General features: G+C 35.7%; 1 protein-coding gene across 1 annotated transcript in view; it reads right to left on the bottom strand.

Annotated features, from left to right (window-relative positions):
• Nucleotides 1-6,747: 6,747 nt before the first annotated feature.
• Nucleotides 6,748-23,901, bottom strand: part of LOC113073073 (SH3 and multiple ankyrin repeat domains protein 3-like) — a gene marked incomplete at its 3' end in the record, with an annotated part of 139,344 nt that continues 122,190 nt past the window's right edge. Inside the window, exons 7-11 of the mRNA XM_026245976.1 lie at nt 23,390-23,557; nt 19,072-19,188; nt 11,848-11,925; nt 9,192-9,258; nt 6,748-7,090 (exon numbers count right to left, since the gene is read on the bottom strand). Of these exons, the coding sequence (XP_026101761.1) occupies nt 6,748-7,090; nt 9,192-9,258; nt 11,848-11,925; nt 19,072-19,188; nt 23,390-23,557 (773 nt within the window). The remainder of the gene's footprint in view (nt 7,091-9,191; nt 9,259-11,847; nt 11,926-19,071; nt 19,189-23,389; nt 23,558-23,901) is intronic.

Raw genomic sequence — 23,901 nt, 5'->3', positions numbered from 1 at the left:
GTGGTCATACAACTAAATATTAGTTTAGTGATTCACAGGATTGCTAAATCCCAGAAAAAAAATGTTTGTACAAAATAGTTTTGAGTTTGTACAGTCAAAGGTAGACACTGCTATTTTTTTGAACACACCCCTTTCAACTAATTGCCCAATTGCACAGCCTTAAGAGCGTGCATATCATGAATGCTGGGTCTTGTTTGTTTTCTGACAATCTACTGAACCTACTGGTAACTTGTTTGCCACGTAGCAATTAAAAATATACTAAAAACCTTGATTATTCTGGTTAGTTACATTGTACTGCTATTATTTTGAACAATACTGTATATATATATATATATGTGTGTGTGTGTGTTAACTCAAACTATTCATAAAAACTCATTTTCTTTGTTTGAAATAAGGCTGAAATAATACATAAATATTAGATGAATATGTAAACTTAACCTATAGAAATATCAATATTTAAAAAACTAGAAACTAAGAAAATTACATCAGAACTAAATTTCCAAATGTAACTATATTTCAAAAGAAAGATAAATCTATAACTGAACATGAAAAAAAATTATAGTGTTCAAGCACATACAATTTCTAAAAATAACTACAATTACAAAACTGAATATTTAAAATAAAGTATTATATATTTATAATTTTAGAATATAAATTTGTGTTATAGAATACCATTCTCAAGCTACAGAGACTACTTTAAAAAATAATCCATGTGAAATATTTTGCAGTTCTTGAGAGAAACATATTTGTCCATTTGTTGTGATGGCTTATTTAGCATATTTTACAACTAAGGTTATTAAGAAAAATCAATGTCATTGGCACTTTTAAATCACAAAAATATATTCAATGTGACTTGCTTTTTTAGCACAACTCTGCCATCAGCTGTATCGTGCTGCTATCAAACTAGGTTTTTATAGAAATTTTGTAACAATTTTTAAACAGCTTTCATCTTCACTTAACAATAGGGATAAAAATAAAAGACATAATCTGTAATAAATGACCCTTCGAGCTCTGAGAAAATGATGCCAAGACCAACCAGTCCAGCCACAATTAGAGACTCAAATTCTTTGTAATAACAGAATAAAGCATCAGAATCAGTCATTATCTCACAAACGGTTATTTGCATAAGTGCACAAAATAGTCTTTGAGGACAGACTAGGATGAAAGATTGAAATGAGCTATGTCTCGTTCTCTTTCATCATCTCTTTCATTCTTCTTTCTGAATCTCTCTCACTTCGCCTCTTTTAGGGGTTAATTGAGTGTAATTGAGTTGGTGTGAAGCCTTTCCTCAGACAGAGCATAAATGTGTGTGTTTGTGTGTGTTTACTGGGTCATCCTATCCTCCCAGCAATTTTGAAGACACCACTATCTACAAAAAATGACTCTTTCTCTTCTCCCTCTCTCAATTCCTTCATGTCATTTTTTCACTTTTAATACTTTCAGAATATTTTGCAATGAGAAAGACAGTCATTCTATCAGACGGAGACCTGGGTGAATCACTTGAAACTTGTCAAGAAAGGACATATTTCACACCAAAACCAAAAAAACTAACACACATACAAAAACATATTGTACTGATAAATACAATATACAGAATAGATATATAAGTCTAATGTTAATAAGTTAATGAGTCATTAAGCTGATTCGCATTGACATTTTTCACACCAAATATAATACTTCTACCTCAAATTCAGATTAATGTAATCCAAATAAATAAATAAATTGAACAATAAACTGTACTCTTATTCCTGATTGTGAAAACCAAAAGTGTGAGCTATTTGAAGATATTTACACTAATTATTTATTTATTATTGATTTACACTAATTTAAATAAAAACAATCACATTTTACAGTATCACAGCTTTATCTTAATTTTTACTGTTAATAGTAAAAATTGAATTTAATGAGAATTATCACTGAAAATAATAGCAATAAAAAATTTAAACAAATAAAATGTTTTTTTTGTTGTTTTTTTTCACTCTTTTTTCTTTTTGTATGGATGTACACCGATGCCACGGAAGTAAATCATAAAGTATGATTTATGTCATTATTATCATTTATAATTATTTTCCTGTACAGCACTTTGGTTTCAACATCTGTTGTTTTTAAATGTGCTTTATAAGTCACTAAACTAAACTAAACTAAACTAAACTAAAATAGACTTTACTTAATATGCAAAATATTTAATAGAAATAAAACATATTTATTATATTTTATAATACATAATTATATTTCATATATCCTACTTCTTATAAAAATCAAATACAGAAATATTATATTTAAATTTGATAAGCTGTATTTATTGTGACCTTGACGTGTTTTTTTTTCTTGTGAGATTCACCCATAAAGAAATGCATCTAATACTGTTTCTTTGTTTTCAAACTGGCTGTTAATGTCAAGCTTAAACTGAGAATGACCATAAGTGTAGATAAGGAATAGGTCAGAGGTAAAAAACAAAAATAGTAACACAGATGATATTGACCTCATCACTGCCTCTTAAATCTCCCATCGTCCAATAGGAAAGCAGCAGGCTCCCTCTTCTAATCCCAGCACTCCTGTCTATAGGTGGGTGTCGAGGGAGGGGCAGGTCTGGATGTCCTGAGGAAGGAATCCATCATGGAAAGCTCCAGACTGAGAGCATGCTCTTTCAGAGTGACACCTCATTTACCTGCCTTGCACAAACAAAATGATTTCCCTTTTGCCATCAATAAATCGCTCAATTCTCCTTCCCTCTCTCTTTTTCCTCTCTAAACAGAGCTGATAAATCGGCAAAGTAATGAAACAGCAGAAATAAGGTGAGGTCTAAATTTCTGCCTCTTAACTGGTGGTAAAAGAGACAGGGTAATGATGAGTGATGAGCACCTTTCAGTCACACCGGCCCACCGGAATGCATTTATAATCATATTTTCACAGGAAAGAAAACTTACACAGTTTTCACTGTGCATTATTCATTAGGAACACTGCATCAGATATTCAGAGCTTTAATGAGAATTTTTTTTTTCACTCACAAGATGAATTTCTACACCAACAATATGACCAATATGGCTGTCGTCAGCTCTCAATATCACTAGCTATTTCAAACGGCTACTACTGAGCTGAGCAAAAATTTGTAATGTGCATGTCACCTTTACTTATTCAATGACATCCAAAAGAACAATCTCCCAGACTGTTCATTATTTCTGAACACTCTGTCTATGAAAGACTTCATCAAGATGCTGTCTCATATATTATATTATATAGCTGCTTAAAGGGCCAACATTTAAGGACCGACGATGACATTTAAATATAGGAATGAATCCGATAAACTAGCATTGTGTGTGTGTGTGTGTGTTTGTGTGTGTGTTTAAGAACACAGGAGTCAGTCCTGAAAAACATGTTTGGTTTTAGGTTCCAGAAATACTTCCATTTAGCTGCAAAGCTGCATTATATTATATAAAAAAGATACAGTACATTATTAAAATATATATATATTCTCAAAAACAATCTTAAATCAAGATACATTTCTATGAGAAGCAAAATGATATTAAAATGTTTTTTTGTTTGTTTTTTAAGTGAGTTTATAAGATATCTGCTAATGGGATATGAAGAAAAACAATTCAAATAAGATTCTTTGTTTATTTTTCTTACACCACTGGCAGATATTTTTTTCTGGTATTCACCATAAAGTCTTTTTGATTTTGAAATGAGATTTTTCAGAAAATATTCCCAATTCATTATTATATTATTCAAGCTCGTTAAACACGAACAACTATGGTGGTTGAAATATTTGCCAAGGACTTTGAGCTACAGGCAAACAGTTTGAGATGTATTCAGTGACAACATCACCTGGAACTAAACCTCATATTTTCTTTTCATAACTTAAGGATTCATATCATAGCAAGGGCCAAATTTAACTTGATATAATACTGTACACTTGCATTTGACCTCTGATCTTTGATTCCTCTTGTGCACTCGCCTGTGATCTCTAAATTCCCTTCGACATTTTTAGTACAATGTGTCATGGCCTCAGATCTCACCTGAACAGGAAGTGGGCGGCCGGTGCTGACCGCACAGCTACGGCATTAATTAAACACTCTCCTGGTCACCACGCTCTCCTCAGGGAGTCACAGCTGGACACAGCCAGACAAAAGCCAATGACCAGAGAGAAAGAGAGGGGACTTTTATAGAGCACCGGACACCAAGGAAGGCTGGTATCATCACATTGTGTGTTTTAAACACAAACACACACAAACAGGCACTGGTTGTTCTGATTATTAGTGGCCAGGATGTCAGGAAATACTGACGGATGGACAATAAGGACAGAACACAGCAAACGCCCCTCAGGGCCACACAAAGAAAGAGAGTGAGCCCTAAAGTGTTGTTCTGCGGCAGAAATACTTACACCTGCTGGTAAAATTAGAGTCCTGAGGTCCAAATTAGCACACAAAGCCACTCGTTTTACTGAAGTGAAGTTAACAGCACAGAAGAACTGCTTCAGAAAGTAGACTTCACTCTTATAACCTACAAAACAGCGTGATCTATCCTGCTGAATTTTCAGCCATTTTGAAATATTCTGTTTAGGACTGTAGAAAGATCCCTATCTAGGAAACATTTTAAGGCACCACAGACATGCTCTCGACACACACATGCCAGCATGTGGTTTACAGGGACTCTCCATAGGCATAATGGTTTTAATACTGTGCAAACTGTGTTATTTTCTATTTCCTTCTATCCACTCCTCAGCGCTCAAATTATTTAATTTCAGTACCTGACTGGTACTGAAGTCACTATTTTTGACAACCCTACACATAATGGTGTGATTCAGTACATTCCAGATGAGTGTTTCAGCAAGTATAAAAATCACACCTGCTATAAAAGGCAATGTGGTGAGAAACAACCACTCTTTGCGTCTCCAATGACAGATTTGTGCTGATTAGCGCTGCAAAACACCCAGTACTCACCAACCCTTGCTAGAATTCAAAGTATTTCTTATTTACATCAGACGCAACACTAAAGGTTTGAATTTCAAATGAATCCAAGTAAGTTTCACATTTTCTTCCCTTTATAAGCGACAATTATAAAACTGTCAAAAAACCTGTCAATCATCTCCCTGCAATAAATACACAATATGAGATTCAGAGCAATATTGCTGAGAAATTCCAAAAGGCCTGTTGGAGTCCCAAAACACAGTCGAGTCCAGCGATGTCCTGCAGCTCTGTCTAATCAGAATATATATTAAATATTTGAATAGCACAATTTAAAAGCAGCAAATGCCGATCGAATGCTGCTTCATGAAGATGTGATAGATTACAACAGTGTGAGTGTTTTAGATGGACGAGAACGAGGAGGAATCCGAGTGACTTCATTCAATACAGGTCTCAGCAGCCATAAATAAAAGGGCTCATAAATAAAACACACTCACAAAACTATACACATAACCGGCTTAGAAAAACACTACAGTATTATCATAAAAACACATCCATGGAAAACAAGCTGTTTAATCATAATACCATGGGATTCCATGAAATTTCTTACAGTATCTTTCATGTACAATGGTATGTGAATATGATTAGCCACTACCATGGCATTACTCTTACAGAAAATAGCTTTGACTGCTCTGTGGTACAGTGGTGGAATACTGGAATGGAAGAATGGAATACTATGGTACTTTGAACATGTTCCAGAGTAGTAGTATCCTGTTCTTGGAAGTACTATGGTATGTTTCAAAGTACCAAAGTATTATGGTACTTAACACTATGTATTATATTATAGTATTATACAATAACATGTGGCATGCCACTATAACAGTGTTCTTGGAAATACCATGTTAATGCCATTCAACATGAATTTCAGTACCATGGTATATTTTAAAGTACCATAGTAAATTTCTATTTTTAAAGGATATTTAAATGAAAATTGACTGGTAAACAAGACAAATATACTGATTAAGAACACCCCCCCCCCCTCAATTTTTTTCTACTGACAGTACTAATAATTATATTATATATTACTATTTGTATTTTCAAATTACTCCTTTAATAGTTTCACCCTGAGCAGGGGAAAAAAAAATACCGTAGTCCAAATCCAACGGTACCACTGAACCATGGTGCCTCCACAAGACTTGTTTTTTTTTTTCAGGTGAATGCTTTAGAAATCGAATCACAGTTTGTCACTGTCTGACCCCTCTTGCGGTGGCCGATGTCTGACTGATATGTTGAGAATTACAATTAATAACTGATCATTTGACAGTGACGTTGCTGGAGGAGTAAATATTCACAAACACAGACTGAATCTACAGACTTTTCTGAACTGTTTTGATGGGAATGGATATAAACATGGAACAATTGTGGTAAGATGAATAAACTAGTACACACAAAAAAATGCTGGATGTTTTCAGCCCAAATGCTGGCTATGGAAACTGTATTAATTTAGCCTGTGTGTTTCTTAGAGGCTAAGCCTGAGGCTTTGCCTGTAGTGGGACTATTTTCATAGGCGGAAAAGAACAAATCCACAAAACAATTGTTCAAATTTGGCTCATTCAACAATTTTCATAGACTTTTTATAAAACAATTTTGTTTAACTCTTTAAACTAAGTTGGTAATTGGGTTAGGTTGTTTTCAAACACAGCTTTTTTATAGTGTATGAAGAATAATGAAATGCATAATCAAATTAGCAAAATATTGAGTAATCAAACTTCCAATGGGCAGGCAATTTGGACGGGTGGAAATCTGCAGGTGCAAATCAGGACTGTGGATGTGCGATGCTCACCTGAGGCGTCCGCGGCTGTGGGAGTGCGTGAGGGGCGTGTGTCGGCGTACTGCTTGCGTGCCGGGCTCCTGACTGATGCGCTGGAGGGAGGGTGAGCGGGAGTGTGAGGAGAGCGAGCTGCCTGTGCTCTGCAGGCTGCCGTCGGCCGCCGCGTCGATCCCAGTGTGCGCCAGAGGGGGCAGGCTCCTCAGAGATGGCACGGGCGAGTGGGCGGGGCCTGTGTCAGCCACGTTGTTCAGATTGTTGTCGGAGGCGGAGCGAGGCAGCAAGCGTGATGATGTCAGCGAGTCGCCTCCGGTCACGCGCCGGCGATTTGTGTAGGAAGGGGTTTCCCTGAAAGGCACTAGAAACAGGAAAAGCAGGTGTCAACAAGAGGGGGCCGTACGTGACAAACTGTCAGGTACAATTAGCATAATTTGTAAATGTAGGGTACAGGAACCTCATCGGGCATTCAAAGTGGTAAGCTAAAGACATACTCCTATGGGATGCCGTTTGAGACGAAACCCATTGAAACACTTGCGATACACTTTGAAACACTTGCGCATACATGTGAATCATTTGCACATACATGTGAAACACTATATATCTGTGCATATATATGAAAGACATCCGGTGACAAAGAAACTCTTTGCAGTGCTTCCGTTTCCAAATGAACTAAACTTCCGGTTGCAATGAAACGACTTCCGGACACACTGAAAATGTTTATGCTCTCTCATACGTGAGAATGTTTGAAAGTGCAGTCTTTGTGCAGGTACAATAGTATGTGGGCAATTACAGGGTATATGCAAAGAGTTTCTATGTAACCACATGTCTTTCATATATATGCACAGATATATTGTGTTTCCCATATGCGCGCAAGTGTTTCACATGTACGAGCAAGGTTTCAATGTGTATTGCAAGTGTTTCAATGGGTTTCGTCTCAAACACCCACCCATATACGCCAATTACAAAGCACCTCATCTATAATTTATTACCAAAACACACTTCCTCCTGTCCTGACCACTAGCACAGCAGTCGTTTGCTTGGGACATTTTTGGGGAGATATTAGGCGGATTTTTCTTTCTACTGAGGAAAGCAATTAGTACAGACCATCAACACTAGATGGCAATATCTCACCTCTCCTAGATGCAGGAAAACCTCAGTACTGTTGCTGTTTTAAAGCTAATATGAAGATAAAAATGCATGGTGTCTATATTTCAGGGTCAAAAAAGTTAATATGGCCCAATGACAGACTTATTTAATGATACAACAATAGACAGAGAGTGAGAGAGAGAGAGAGATAAACAGAGAAAAGCAGGATGAAAGAGAGCACAGCGCCGTCATCCTGACATATGGTTTGCTGTCAGTCTCATAGCCGATTCTCTCTAATCTCTAATGTAAATTAAGTATTGATCAAACCGCTGTACTGAACATCCACATGTCACCTGATCAGACATGAACAGCTCTCTGCCAATCAGAGCAGGGCATGAGAACAAGAACATGCCACTCAATACATCCTAGACCTGTGGTTCTTAATTGGTTTTGCCTCAGTGTAACTGATGTTACACTGAACATTGAGTGATAAGGTATTTCATATTACAAGACTGTATTTGTACCATAAAAAAAAAAAAAAAAAATGGGTGAAGGCTTGCATATTTTGCCTACTTATAGCTTTTTACATTTATTCAGTTAGTTGTGTGTGTGTGTGTGTGTATAGCCCAGAGAAAACATGTATGGGCCAGTTCCAGTAAGATGGGCTGCTTGTTGAAGCAGTGTAAATACTGCGCTCTGTAGTCAAGCTGTCTGCTTGTTTAAATCCTCTACTCTTCAGCCCATACATTCAGAGTGAAAAGCCAACAGTCCAAGCCATTCAGGACACACTCACTCACTCTCTTTTCCTCTCACTCGGTGACTGATGGGAAGGAAATGAGTGGAGAAAGACCAAGAATGGAAACATCCTGAGAAGCTTCAGCATTAGTGACAAAATACCAGCTCCTGCCGTGTAAATAGTGGGTTTTAAGGTGGGTTTTGAATCTGTGTGTGCGTGAGAGCATACGTCCCATCCTTCATCGAGGTCACACACCGATCTGATGAGATACCAGAGCCTGTGGCTATGCTCCCATTGGCTCAAATCAAACTCCCAACACCTGCTGAGCCTTGGGGATTAACCCCGCTCTGTCGCCATGACAATGGTACTCCACACTAATGGGTACGATCCATTACAGCGGGGCAACAACTGGCAGCACACCGAATGAGCTAGCCTTGCCGTTGACGCGGGCGAGTAGAGTGATGACTCTCATTCACCCGAACGCTGCAGACTCTCAAACAGGGGGCACTCTCATTTTCATGTTTCCTGGCCGTGGTTTGTGTTTGTAAGGATTCATTAACACAAGGGATTGTCTGCGTTTGTTTGCAAATACAATAACGGCTAATGATGGTGGAGGTACCCTATACAAGCCACTTACCAACATCTGATGCTTTGTGAGTCTTTATAATTTCTGCCAGGTCAAAGTTTCCAGCTATAATAGCCACCTACAGAGAGAAAGACAAATGGGTTATATTTCTGCCAAACATCCCTGGGCAAACAAAAACCCCAGTTACAGATTTATAACACTGCATGCAACAGGATAAAAAAGCAAAACAAAGCCAGCAATCCATAATCAATAATGTACAGTCAGTTGTCATTCATTGGCTACTACCAAATAAACATAGATTATCCTGTTTAAAAATATAAATAATTACATGAAATTTGATTATATACAGCAGCAGAGTGTCAGAATATGGAGTGAAGTTATGCAGGATATACTAAAGTATAATTCAAAGCACTAGGGTTGGGCTGACAATATTGCGTGACTAATTAAAATTTTCATCTTGATAAACCGATATCAGTTCTTAAATACCAAGATCAATATTTTAGTATATTTAGGTTATTTCCTGTTGATGTGTCAACTAAACTTCGCTATATATTATTTGTATCACGCCTGCCTCCCATCCAACAACTTCAAGTGTTGTGCTTTAATATGAACAGAAAGCTCATCTCTCAAATTCTGTCAGTTTAGTGACAAAATGTGAATAATGAATATGGTTTTGGTGCTCTTTAATGTGGTGTGACAGATGATGTAGTCGCCTCTTGAATGAACATCAGGAGGTATGCTGAAAGATCCAGTAAAACATACTGAAATCTCACGTCTTATGAAATCAGTGTTTCAGTCACGGAAAGTATTCAACAAAACATGTAACTGGACAGCCTTCATTTCCCATATAGCTTGATAGTTAGCTAGGAAAAAATAACTGTAGACAGGAACATTTCGCTAAACATATGCACTATGTTCCCATACACCTTATATTTCAACAACAAATTGTAGTAAAATAGAAACATAATTATATTAAATGTTCCTTTAAAAACTTGTGTGCACTTTAAATGTTTGTATACAATGTTTTCATTAAATCTAAAAATGACCATTGCACCATGGTAATTTTCTGTAAGTGTATGGTGAACAAACATGCCTCAAATAAAGACCACAGACCAACATAATTCTGTCTAAAATGATACTTACAACTGTGAGGACTAATTAACTTTTCCTCACTAAAAGCTGAATCAAAGCAGCTGTGTAATGGCTTCCTTGTTGATTTATGCAGCCGCACCAAGTCGGGTTCCCCCTCCCTTGTACTAACAAATTAACTTTGATCTGAGCAGAAAATCTGTGTCAACATCAATTGTACTGTGAGTTCAAGCAGTGAGCATCATGGAACAGAAGCAGACAAACACCAATCCCAATATACTGTTAGCATGATCACATGAAGCATCACATTGTACATGTGGACTGAAAATGCACGAGTGAACCATTTGACTTGTCATGCTGCTTACACTGACAACCAACAAATGCTGACATGGTTAATACACAGATTCAGCAAAACCCAACAACTAGTAGAATATGGTGTTTGAAGGGATAGTGTGGACCACAGATTGAAAAATTGAAGTATATTACAATATTTATTTAAAAGGTTGAACTCTGCACCAATGCTTATTTTTTAATAATACTGTATTTCAGCAAGGATGCATTAAGTTGATCAAAAGTGACAGTAAAGACGTTTATAATGTTACAAAAGATTTCTATTTCAAATAAATACTGTTCTTTTGAACTTTGCATTTATGAAATGATCCTGAAAAAGTTTCTTAAGCATGATATCAGCAAAATATAATGATATCTAAAAGTTTATGGGGCACTGGAGAAATGACGCTAAAAATCAGCTTTGCATCAGAGCAATAAATTAAATTTTAAATTAAATAAATACTTACATTTTTTAATTCAAATATTTACATTTATGCATTTAGCAGATGCTTTTATCCAAAGTGACTTACATTGCATTCAGGCTAACAATTTTCTCCTAACGTGATCCCTGGGATTCGAACCCCCAACCAATTGCTAACGCAATGCTCTAGAACTTGAGCTACAGGGACAAAGTATTTTTAGTTTTTACTGTAATTTTACTGAAATAAAAGCAGCATTGGTGAGAAAAAGAGATTTTCAAAATATTTGACAAAATCGTACTGGCCCTATACTTTTGAACGATTTTGTACGTATAGATTTTAGACACTGGCATGATGGTAATACCAAAGTTAACCAACAAAAAGTTCCATGGTTTCTTATCAGTTATTATATTTTTACATGGTACCATAGCCAAACTATTCTTCAAAATATTTTTAGTACCATTGTATGTAAGAATTTTTGATTTATGCACCACCTTTCCATTGTAAAATTGATTAAAATATCAACATTTCCTTTTACACTGTCCACTATCTTAAATCAAAATGTTCTCTGAGGTAGTTGCAAAAGAGCTTATCTTCATTTTGGTCAAATCAAGGTGTCTCATCATTTGGCTGCCTACCATCCTTTTTGTCAGAAGTGCCTACAAATGTTATCTAGGCAGATGTCTTCACGGCACAAGAATGCCAGGAAGAATTCTCATAAGGCAGCCCTGAAACTGCTCCTGGCCTTAGGTTAAATACAGTTTGGCTCTGTGGGCTGTGAACGACGGCATCAGTTTAAATAAGATCCAGCTCCACAGACTCTTTCACGGTGTTTGATCTCCAGGAAGCCAGAGGTCTTGCGCTCTCACCTGGAAGGCAGTTTGGCTGTTGTAGTTCTTAATCTCCTTATTCGCCCCTCTGAACAGCAACACTCGTGCGCAGCTATCCTGGAGAGAGACAAACAGAGAGATTACAAGCGCTGTGATAAGTTGTTGCAAGTAAAACTTGTACATTGCATGTCCATGAAAATTTGCCCTAGAAAGTTTTGGAGTGGGATGAGTGTGTTTGTGTGCATGCGTGTCGCTTTCACAACAACAGAAATGACAAAACTGATGTTCCACTGGGACCAATTAGCTCACCAGCTCAAATGTAGGTCTGCTATCAGAGAGAGAAACAGAGAGAGAGAGACATGAACACAGAGCTGCTCTAATGGCAGTGTTTCTCTGTGGGCATCTGAGAAGGTCAGCACAGCATCTGGCTATCATCTCTCTCTCTCTCTCTCTTTCTCTGTAGACAGTTTTGACAGTCCACACACACATTTAGGAACTGTAGCACACAGACATGACTCAGCTGGGATTGGTGTCCTAGTTTCCTAACAGTGGTGAGAAAGCATCTCTTGGCCCACTAACACACCTTCAGTGGAACCTGTGTGCTGATATTTCATTACACTTGTAATGCACTTTCTGTCAGTCTCTCTCGCAAACACACAAATTAAAAGTGTCTCTGGTAAAAATAGATAGATAAATGGTTATATAACTATGCAATTGTACATATTGTAGCTAGATAAGTATAATATAAATATATATACTTTTTAGTGTATGTGGTGAGTGGGGCTGGCCGAGAGCGATTGTACGGAGCCGAGTGATTTGGAAATGAGCGACGCCTGCTCCACTAAGCGGTCTCGAGTCCCGCGGAGGAGATCGGAAGGATACAAAAGAGGAGCGACGTCAGTGAAGGACGAGAGAGGACCAGGCCTGGGCTTTATTTTGTGTTTGGTAGCTGTCCGTGAGGGGCTGTCTCGCTGTTTTGTTTTTATTTGGTTATTGAACTTTCATTTAAATTCCAAAAATCTATTTCAAGTAAATGCTGTTCTTTTACCTTTCTTGTCACCAGAGAATCATGAAAAAATTTATTTCCACAAAAATTATAAGCAGTATAGCAGTTTTCAGCATTCATAATAATAATAGTAATAATAAATGTTTCTTGAGCATCAAATCAGAGTATTATAATGATTTCTGAAGGGTCATGTGACACGGAAATCAACTGGGAATTGAATGTCAAGTTGAGTACAATGCATTGTGGGATATGGTATATCTCATGGGATATGTTCATAGTATACTATTTACTATGTGTGTCTGAGAGCATATCAAAGTGTCTTTAGTTATGTTTATGAGTTTTGTGGTTAATATACATATGCCTTAGGATTTATAACTGCATAAAAATAACAAGTGAAATATTATTATAAAATGGCAAGTAAGTGAAATCTCTCTCTCTCTCTCTCTCTCTCTATATATATATATATATATATACACACACATAAACACAATAATTATTATTACTAGTCAAATTTTGTGAAAAGATTCATGAGTCAAGAAACAAACTGCACCCGGTCCATTCATGGAAGGTCAGGTCAAGTCTTTTGCATTGTGGAATACATCGCCTGGTTCCATGCATTCTATAGAGCACATACTGCAAAATGATCAGTATGACAGTAGTATGATAGTGTGCTATTAGGACCAGTCTGTCACACAGGAGACAGAGTGGAGCACTGCATGTGTTTAAGGCTATGGCTCTTTGCAAAAATCAATATGTAATTTTGACTGCAGAGTGCATTAACAGAACGATGATTGAGCTTCCAAATCACACAGATTTTTTTCCTGTTTCTTTCTGTCTTTTGCTCTCTATCTCTGATACCCTATTCTGCATTTATTGATCCATTTAAAGGACACAAACCTTCAAAAGTGAAAAATAATATGCTTTATACACTACTGTAAAATAATAAATCAAAAGTCATCAGAGCCGCAGCGGTATGGAGAAACAGTATGTATGAAAACGCAAACTTTACTAAATGTGGCTTTTATGGCAATGTGATGTTTCATAAGGCCAAATGTCTGCTGGACAATAGAGCAACATCTGACCTCTAGTGGTGGAACTTTATAAGAACACAACTAAGATACTGGACATCACTGTTAAACTAGACTCACAGAGACAGATGGAATAAAGTCGCCATAAAGTCTGATTAACTTTGCAGCTCTTTTGGCCATGAACTGTCCACTTAGATAGAATGAGGCCATCAAAGGTCAGCTAGAGTGCACAGAAAAATGATTGATACCAAAATAATACACAAGAATATATTAAAGACATAACTCTTTCAGATATGCAAACAAGACGTTCATTAAAAAACGAGTTTATGGTCAGATTTTATGTTCAGCGAAAAAGCTCATAACACTGAACACACTAGCAATCACTTAATAACACATCACCACACAGCAACGCCCAACAAAAACCCACAATATCCTAGCAGGATGTTTTGTTTTTGAATTGCATATAAAATTTGAACTACACAGTTTTTAATGTGATATTAAAATATATAATTGTCAGATATACATAGATGAAAGTGGTAAAAAAAGAAATCCATAATAGTCCTAATGAACTGAATGTTTTAAAAACAGAGTAACCAGGTTTAGGTTTACCAATAAATACATCTGTTTCAAACCCATACATTCTAATTAACAGAATATTGCTTGCTCAACAGCTTCATATTCAGACCATGTTCATACATTTGAAATTAAATCATTATTTGTTTACTTGTTTTTAATTGCATTCAATTAACAGATTTATTCTGATTCTAAGCAGTTTGAAAAAAAAAGGGTAAAACCAAACAGGTGCAAATAGTAAAAAAATTATGCCTTTTTTGGAGTGCAGAAATCTTACAAGTCTTACAAATCTTACCTCTGGCCTTTTTACATGATTAATGAGACACATATTTAAACATATATAACATACATATATATTTATACATATATATATATATATATATACATATATATATATATATAAACAAAAGTAGCTCTAATTGTAAAATATACATTTTTGTACATTAATATTTAGATATTATTTTTAAAGAGCAATTTTCCTTGTGAGAATATCATCAAAATGAATGCATATATATATATATATATATATATATATAAAAGCATATTTATTTTTTTTTTTTATTAATGTATTCATTTTATTTATTTTTTTCTAATTTTTTTTTTGTCATTAAAGTTTGAATAGAAACATACATGAACTTACACAAATATACTTTTGCCTAGAAATATTCATGGAGACTTGCCGTTGATGGATAATGAGACATTTATTCATGGAGAGCGCGAAGTGGGTGGTCGAACTGTAGGTTCTTCAGCTTTTATTGTCTTCAATTGGACATTTGTTGCCCAAAAAGCCAGCAAAACCCAAACTCCCACACACAGACAAATCTCATCAGCCGTCTTATTATCCATAGCTGTGAATTCACTCTTCTGTTCCACATCAGGTGGTCGTCTCTTCCTCTTTCACCTCCTCCTGCTCTCCTCATCATTTTAGCACTATTTCACACTCTCTCTGTCTCTTCTTTCATCATTGCCCTCGTAGATTTTCCCTCGTCTATCCAGTAATGCCTCTCTCCTCGGGCTGATACATGCTCTCAGAGGCTCTTTCTGGGAATCGATCCACTCTAACATCTCCTCTGAGCCTGAGCTAAACATCCACAGAGAGTCCTTAAAACTCGCTATCACTGCTGAGCACTCGTAAGGGAGCACACACACACACACACAAACACACACACATTTACCTAGTTCATGACAAATTAATTTTGATAAATAAGTCGCACCTGACTATAAGTCACAGGACCAGCCAAACTATGAAAAAAAGTGTGACTTATAGTCCGGAAAATACGGTATATTACTTTTTACTCAAATTAAATAATGTTAAAACTGACAAGTTGACCATATTAGCACCTTTTGGACATTATTTCATCTTTTTAAGAATAATTTGCCCTTTAGAGAACATCTCTAAAAGGACCATTTTGTCAGACTTGGTTAATATCTGAGGACATTTTTCAGCAAATGTGTTTAGTACAGCACATACACAAACACGCAGTAACATAGTCCTTTGCTATATTTGTTGCATGTGATTTTCTTTGTTGTCTCAGCAGCTCTCTTTCTTGTTGGAGTGCATGTGTCATACGGCTCAGAAAGATGTGAGATTCCTAGTGCTGTGCATGTGAGTTTGTATTTGAGATATGTCAATTGAGATAAATATTTGAAGCCCAAATTGAATAAAATAATTTACAGAATATCATTAGACGTCAACGGATGAACTATGATCTAGGATCTCTCTTTAATACTCAGAGCACTATTTTTATGCTTTAGAAGTTCAAGTTTCATTGTATGGTGTCCTCTTTTCTTCATGTTTTTGTAGATGTTTAGATGTTATTGTTCTGTTTGTAACTGACTTCATCCAGACTGGATGTTACATTAGTGCAGGTCAGCTGTAGTTTAATCTCATTATAATGAGCTGAATGAAGATAAACAGAGACCACTGCTGTAAAATTAGTACTCACACACACACACACTCTTAAAATGAAGACTTAGACTTTAAATGCTTTTATATAAAACTGAATCTAATTAACTATAAATCCAACCATAAAAGAAAGCATTTTGCATATTAGAAAATATTAATAAATGTTTTTAATTGAGTTTCCCCTGAATTATATTCCATAATTGTACTGTTTTTTTTTTTTTTACAATATAGCAGAGTTTTATATTTAGCTCAATCTCTGACCAAAACTATAAATAACAAACATACATACAATCAGCCATACATTTTGCAAATGATCATTAAAAAATAAAAAATAAATCATAGTTCATTCAAATTGTATTCAGCAAAGATGCTTTAAATTGATCAAAATTGACAGTATCTTGTAATATCTGATATCAATTTCAATTTTTTTATGAATTTCTATTCATAAAAATATATTTATATATTCTAAATAAATTCTCAGTATCCAAGTTTCCACATAAAATATTAAGCAAAATAACTGTTTTGAATACTGATAATAATAAGAAATTCTTGAGCACCAAAACAGCATTTTAGAATGATTTCTGAAGGATTAAATGTGAAGGACTGAAATTTAACTTTGCCATCACATAAAAAAAAAATACATTTTAAAATATGAGGTCAAATTTTTATAATAAAAACACATTACAATTTGAAATAATATTCAAATATATTTCAAAAATATAATAACTATTTATGAATAAATGCTGCCTTGCCGATTTGGGAAGCACAAGAGACCTCTTTTAATTACAATTTTACAATTTTACAATTTTATCAACTCAGATAGGTGCATATAGTATATAAATATATGTAGTAAAACACTGTTTATATTTATAGTATTGTAAATCCTCAAAAAAACAAACAAACAAAAAAAAATTGCAAAGCTTAGCCTAATAATGTAACCCATGGGTGTCTAAAGTCTGGTCTGTGGATGAATTTCAAATGGCCAATCATGCAGATTCACAATGTCAACACAAGGTGACAGCAATACATTTTAGGCTAGATATAGCAGCAAAACACCAGTGACAACAAGATAATAACTCATATTCGCTGCCTAAAGTGGAAGAGAGCTACTTGTGAACGGCTCTGCATGGACCGTTATGAGTTCTGCCTACAGACAGAGATCAACAGTGCTGGGAGATTGTGATACAAACCACAGATGCCACGGTGACTGAAACTAGTTTAAAGGCAGATGAAACAGCACTGACATTCTGACGAAGAAACAGAGGGAACATTGTGACAACAATACAGTTAGAATTCTTTACAATCCACAAATCACCAACATTTACAATGTACTTACTGTTGTAACACTAACTGTAACTGTGGTATTGTGGCAGAAATGCAGGGTATTCATATACAATTTTGTTTTATTATTCATGTAGACATGTAGGCCTGCTGAATGTAATGCAATGAGTAATGAAATATAGGCCAGATGAAAGACATTTTAGCTATAAACAGTTTTGTGCCATTTCTATTTATTCTAAATAAATGTGTTTATAAACTAAATCCTATAAAGCCTTTCTAGATATTATAATTATTAAAATTTTACCCTTTAAAAACAAGGTTGCTAAAATATTTGCAGATTTTTACTTTCTCAGCATAAGTCAAGCTACTGTTGCTGTAAACTGTATACTATATACATATATATGTGATTATTTTTAGCAGTCGCCAAAAAATACTTTGTATGGGTAAAAATTCTAGATTTTTCTTTAATGCCAAAAATCATTAGGATATTAAGTAAAGATCATGTTCCATGAAGATATGTTGTACATTTCCTACCGTAGATATATGAAAACTTAATTTTTGATTAGTAATATGCATTGCTAAGAATTCATATGGACAACTTCAAAGGCGGTTTTCTCTGATCCAACTAAACCATACATCAATGGAAAGCTTATTTATTTCGATTTCGAAAAATTGACACTAAAGACTGGTTTTGTGTTACAGTGTCACATATATATCACGAGTGTGTGTGTGTGTGTGTGTGTGTGTGTTGTGTTTGTGTGTGTGTGTGTGTGGAGAAGTATCTGACCCCCCGTTGTGTCCACATCATCGAATCTGGCCCCCTTTAAAAAAAAGTTTGGAAACCCCTGGTGTGACCAATGTATCAGCCAGTCTCAATGGCAAACAACTGAGATTTACTTTAGAAGCAGGTTCACAGACAATTAAATAGCAATAACAGTTTCGATAGCATGAGAGAGAGAGAGAGAGAGAGAGAGAGAGAGCTGGAGATTAAAGGAAAACAGCACATGTGAGTTCTGTGACTCTATGTGTTTTCAGGCGAGTCCTAAAAGACTGTCTTTGTGTTTGTGTGGGTGTGTGTTGTGGGAGCATCCATTAATACTTAATAAGAGCAGAATTAAAATGCATGAGGCCTCCACACACACACACACACACACACCTGAGGATGAGATCACTCTTTGTGTTTCTGTGTGACTGCATGAACAATCTGTGACCTTGCTGCGTTATATATGCTCATTAACTCTGATACTTACAATAACATACTGTATTACACATCATACTAATTGCTAATGCCACGTACATATAGATGTCTACATCTGATTGTTTTACCTGGCTGGAAAGAGTGCAGATATTTCAGGCAGTATGATTGAGTGTGTCCTTGTGGGTTCAGGCATCTGAGCCTGAAGTGTGTGTATATGTGTGTGTTATCTGGTTGCTAAGTGAAAACATATGAGTGAATGAGTGTGTATTACCTGGTTATAGAGAGCACACACGTGCAGGGCAGTGTTTCCAGAAGCATTCTGAGCGCTCATGTCCGCTCCGTAGAACAGCAGGTGTTCCAGATGCTGCACATATCCGTGACGACACGCCTGACGACACACAAACACACACACACATGAAAAATTTGCATCGGTGTGGCTGTTTCTGTTTTATGTCAATTTGCAGTCTGCAGAGAACTAAAATCATGATAATGAGTAAAACAGTAGCTGACGCCTCTCTCTTTCACACACACATACACACACACACACACACACACACACGTTTGTTTTTGTGAAAGGTGGGTTCATCCCATAGGCGTAATGGTTTTTATACTGTACAAACTGTATATTATATGGCCCTACACCAACCCTACACCTAACCCTAACCCTCAACGGAAACTTTGTGGATTTTTACTTTCTCAAAAAAACTCATTCTGTATGATTTATAAGCATTTTGGAAAATGGGGACATGAGTTATGTCCTCATAAGTCACCCTCTCCTTGTAATACCTGTGTCATACCCATGTCATTATAAGAGCACACCCACACACACACACACAACCACTTCACTCTCACATCTTGATGTTCTCACTTCATGAAATGAGAAAGAGCAGAACTGTTTGCCTTTGTTTGGTGTTATTAATGTCACTTTTCTTTCCACCATAATTCAAAATTGTGTCCTCTCTGCAAACAAATTGAGTGTGGGATGTAAAAAAAAACTGCTTAAAAGCTGTCTGCCTGAGAATGAGCACAAAAGAGAGAGAGAGACTGAGAGCGAGTGGGGCAGGATTAGTGACGGGGCATGTGTGGGACTCCCAGGGGCCCTTCAGCTGTGAGATCCACAGAGTACCAATCGTTCCCCATCACATGGGCCAATTAACATTCACTGTTACATTGGCTCATCTTTGGCCATGCAGTCAGGGAGAGGTCTTCGGCGTCTCCTGCGGTTTGAAAACATTTATACAGCTCTGCATGGCGACCCTCTGGACGTGCTGTCCAGATGCCCCCTTATGGTCAATCCATCCCTGCTGACCAAGTTCAGCAACAAGAAATACGTCGCAGGATTTATCACTGGACAGTGAAATGGTGCAGACATAGAAACCAAGTGACTGACAAAATGTTCTGTTGCACATGAAAGAGACATATTTTTATTATTATAGTTGTTAATGATAATATTGTGATATTATTACTGTTAATAATAATAATAATAATAATAAACTCAATTTTAAAACTCTTATTGTTCCTAAGTATTTAATTATTGTTGTTGCTGGACTTATAATATTATTGTTAGTAATATATAAATTATTATAAGTGATAACTTATTTTTAGTATTTAATTGTTGTTGTTGATGATGATGGTCTTATGATATTATTACTGTTAATAAAATAAAAAATATTATTATCAGTAATAACATTATGATTTAACTATCAATAATAATAATAATAATAATAATAATAACTCAAGTATTTCTAAGTATTTAATTATTGATGATAATGATCTTATGATATTATTACTGTTAGTAAAACAAAATTAGCATTATTATTGTTATTAATTATAATATTATGATATTACTTAATATTATTACTTTAGTAATAATAATAATATTAATCTCAATTAAATAAATCTTATTTTTCTGAAGTATCCAGATTTTACAAATAAATTTAATACAGATAATGTTGCCTAATTTTGACCCACTCAATTAAAAAAAAAAATAATAATAATAAATTGGACACTGCAACAAGGTCATTTCAAGCAAACTGAAACATTTGCACAAAATATTTTTGTCAATGCATAATGAGAGCCAGAAAGAGACAAGAATGAATGTGTTTAGATTCACATTTAACCATTCATTCAGTGATGTACAATATACACAGCCATTTAAAGACACACACACACACACACACTAACAGATGAGCAAGGATGACTATCTAAACTAGAAAAGCTACAGTGAAGAGCAGCCTCATTGAGACACACTCACTTGGCATTTGCTCGGGTTGCCATAGGATCTCTTTAGAAATGACAAGTGTAGGTCAGACAGATGGATGAGAACATCAGAAAGAAGGGAGGGTGGTGGAAAATAAATATTACGTTAGGAAAAGTGCCCACCTTTCCAAACACACACACACACACACACACACACACACACGCGCACACACACTAATCAGCCCTGTCAACTGCTGTTCTCCTTTCTGACAAACACTATGACTCCTGAGGGCAGTGTGTGTTTGTGAGGTGTAGGTAACATAGTTAAATAGCATGTCTGTCACATTTTTGGACCTGATCTAATTTTGGGAATGAGGCATGGTTTAAACACTGTAAACTCACAGCAGTGGCATCGGCATACACACACACACACACACACACACACACACACACACACACACACACACACACACACACACACACACACACACACACACAGTCCTATATGACCCAGGAGCTCTGTCCACCCTCAGTTTTTCATACAAAGAATATAATATACCACAATCTCTAATCTTTCCTCTCAAAGCATGGCATAAAGTTACTATACTAGAATATATTTGCATATCCTGAAAAAAAACAGTGGATGTTCATCTGCTGGCAGATGAATTTTAAATCCCAAATAAGGCTGCGATTAGTGATTATCTGATAATTTACTAATTTAAGGGTTATTTGAAAGTCTAATCATCTATATAATAAGAATAATAGTTATTATTGTCAATACCATTATTAATATTTATTATATAATAAATAAAATAATAACACAAATAATAACAACATTGTGTGTGTGCATATGTTGTAGTTGTTTTATGTAATATATATAAACAGCAATATTAATATTAATTATATATTACATATTATTGTTCATTGGGAGTAACATTAATAAGTGTAAACTATATATTACATATTAAATATACAATAATAATTAGTATTAGCATTCATATTAACACCAATATTGATTTGTTTATTTGAACAAAGTTGGTATAAATACACGTTTACAATATGTCCTAATAAAGTCACCAGATAACTGGTGAGCAAATGCCGAGCAAATGAGGTGTATTCATTTTAGATCCAAACACAAGTATGGATACGCTCTCTCCCACACACACTTTTCAAGCTTCTGAAAAGGTCAGATGTCATGAATGCAAATGTCATGCACCAGGGGCTGCTAACTGAGAGAAATAGTTTAGAAGTGTGCGTGTCTGTGTGTGTGTGTGTCTGGCCAGCCTCCAGAACATGGACAGAGATGGAGAAAAAGGCCCTGCAAAACAATCTCCTGCTGTATTACCCCGCAGTAATCCACAGGCTCCGCTGACTGTAAGTCAATTGTGACCTGACCATGAAAGTGTGTGTGTGCTATGAAGGCCATGTTCTGTTTTGTTGTAGTATTGTTTTCCCCTAAAGTCCAAGTCTATAATGTCTTGCACCAAAAACAGCTGTTTTTTTTAATTTAGTTCTTCATTTTCTACTGTCTCTTTGACCCTGAGAAGACCCACACTGCTTTTGAGGCTGACACTTTATGTAAAAGATCTAACCTCAACACAGACTAGCTCCTGAATACTGAATATGTACTTACAGTACCATTCAAAAGTTTGGGGTTGGTACGATTTTTTGTTGTTGTTGTTTTTTAAATAAGTCTCTTATGTTCATCAAGGGATTTATTTGATTGAAAATACAGTAATATTGTGAAATACCGAAATTGAATATATTTTAAAATGCAAGTTATTCTTCATTACTCCAGTCTTCAGTGTCACTTGATCCATCAGAAATCATTCTAATATGCTGACTTGCTGCTCAATTACCTTTTATTATTATTAATATTATTATTATTATTATTATTATTATTATTATTATTATTATTATCATCATCGATGTTAAAAACAGCTGTGCTGCTTATTTTGGTGGAGACAGTGACACTGTTTTTCAGTTTTTCAAACAGAAAGTTCAAAAGAACTTTGAAATCTATTAAATATATTTTAAAAAATGCACTGACCCAAACATCAGAACAGTCAATGTGCTTGTGATGTCAATAGTATGGCATTATGACCTATTTTGGCAGCTTTAGGTGTCTGAGTTAAGATGCCGCATGAAAGCCAGACTAAAGTATGCCTGCTCTGATCTGGCTTAGCTCCACGTATTAAAGCATACAGATGTAATTGCTGTGGAAGTGCATTAATGCCACCTCTGAGCAGCATTAAACAGTCTGTGTAAAGTCACCTAAATGCCAGTTCAGAAGCACTTGGGTGCCACCTTTGCAGTCTAAATTTGTCATTTAATTCATTACTTTGAAGGAAGCTTTGAGAACATGAACAAGTTAAAACTAAGTGTGTTACCTGGTGTATCTCCTGCCAGCCGTTCTCATCCATGCAGCCCACCTGAGCGTGATCATGCAGCAGGAGCTCGCAGCAGTACGGGTCGCCCCCCACCATAGAGCTGTGATACAGAGGAGTCAGGCCACGACTGTCCTTGTAATCCGGAGAGGCGCCCAGATCCAACAGCGTCTGCACACACAAGTCATCTTTACATCTCTCAACTACACCAACCAATCAGCTTGCCTCTTTTCTAGATTCACATTTTTAACCAGATTAATCACACCCGTTTTGAGTGATTAATTTTGACATTACAAATTAAAACATTAACCTCAATGTGTACAGAAATGTATCTTTGAATAATTACAATGTATGATCTGTACATCTAGAGTGCTCATTCATGGTTTGTTTGAGCATCAATCAGAGTTGCCAAGTCCACTCATAATACACAACTTTGGTCTTATTTTTTTGTTCAATTGTGTGAAAAAATCCTGGGTTTCTTTTACATTTTTTTTGTTCTTATTTTTTAAAAACAC

This window comes from Carassius auratus, unplaced genomic scaffold (assembly GCF_003368295.1).
Source record: "Carassius auratus strain Wakin unplaced genomic scaffold, ASM336829v1 scaf_tig00011294, whole genome shotgun sequence".
Taxonomy (NCBI): domain Eukaryota; kingdom Metazoa; phylum Chordata; class Actinopteri; order Cypriniformes; family Cyprinidae; genus Carassius; species Carassius auratus.
Note: the sequence above shows the minus strand (reverse complement) of the source record. Positions and strands in the feature narration are given on the sequence as shown.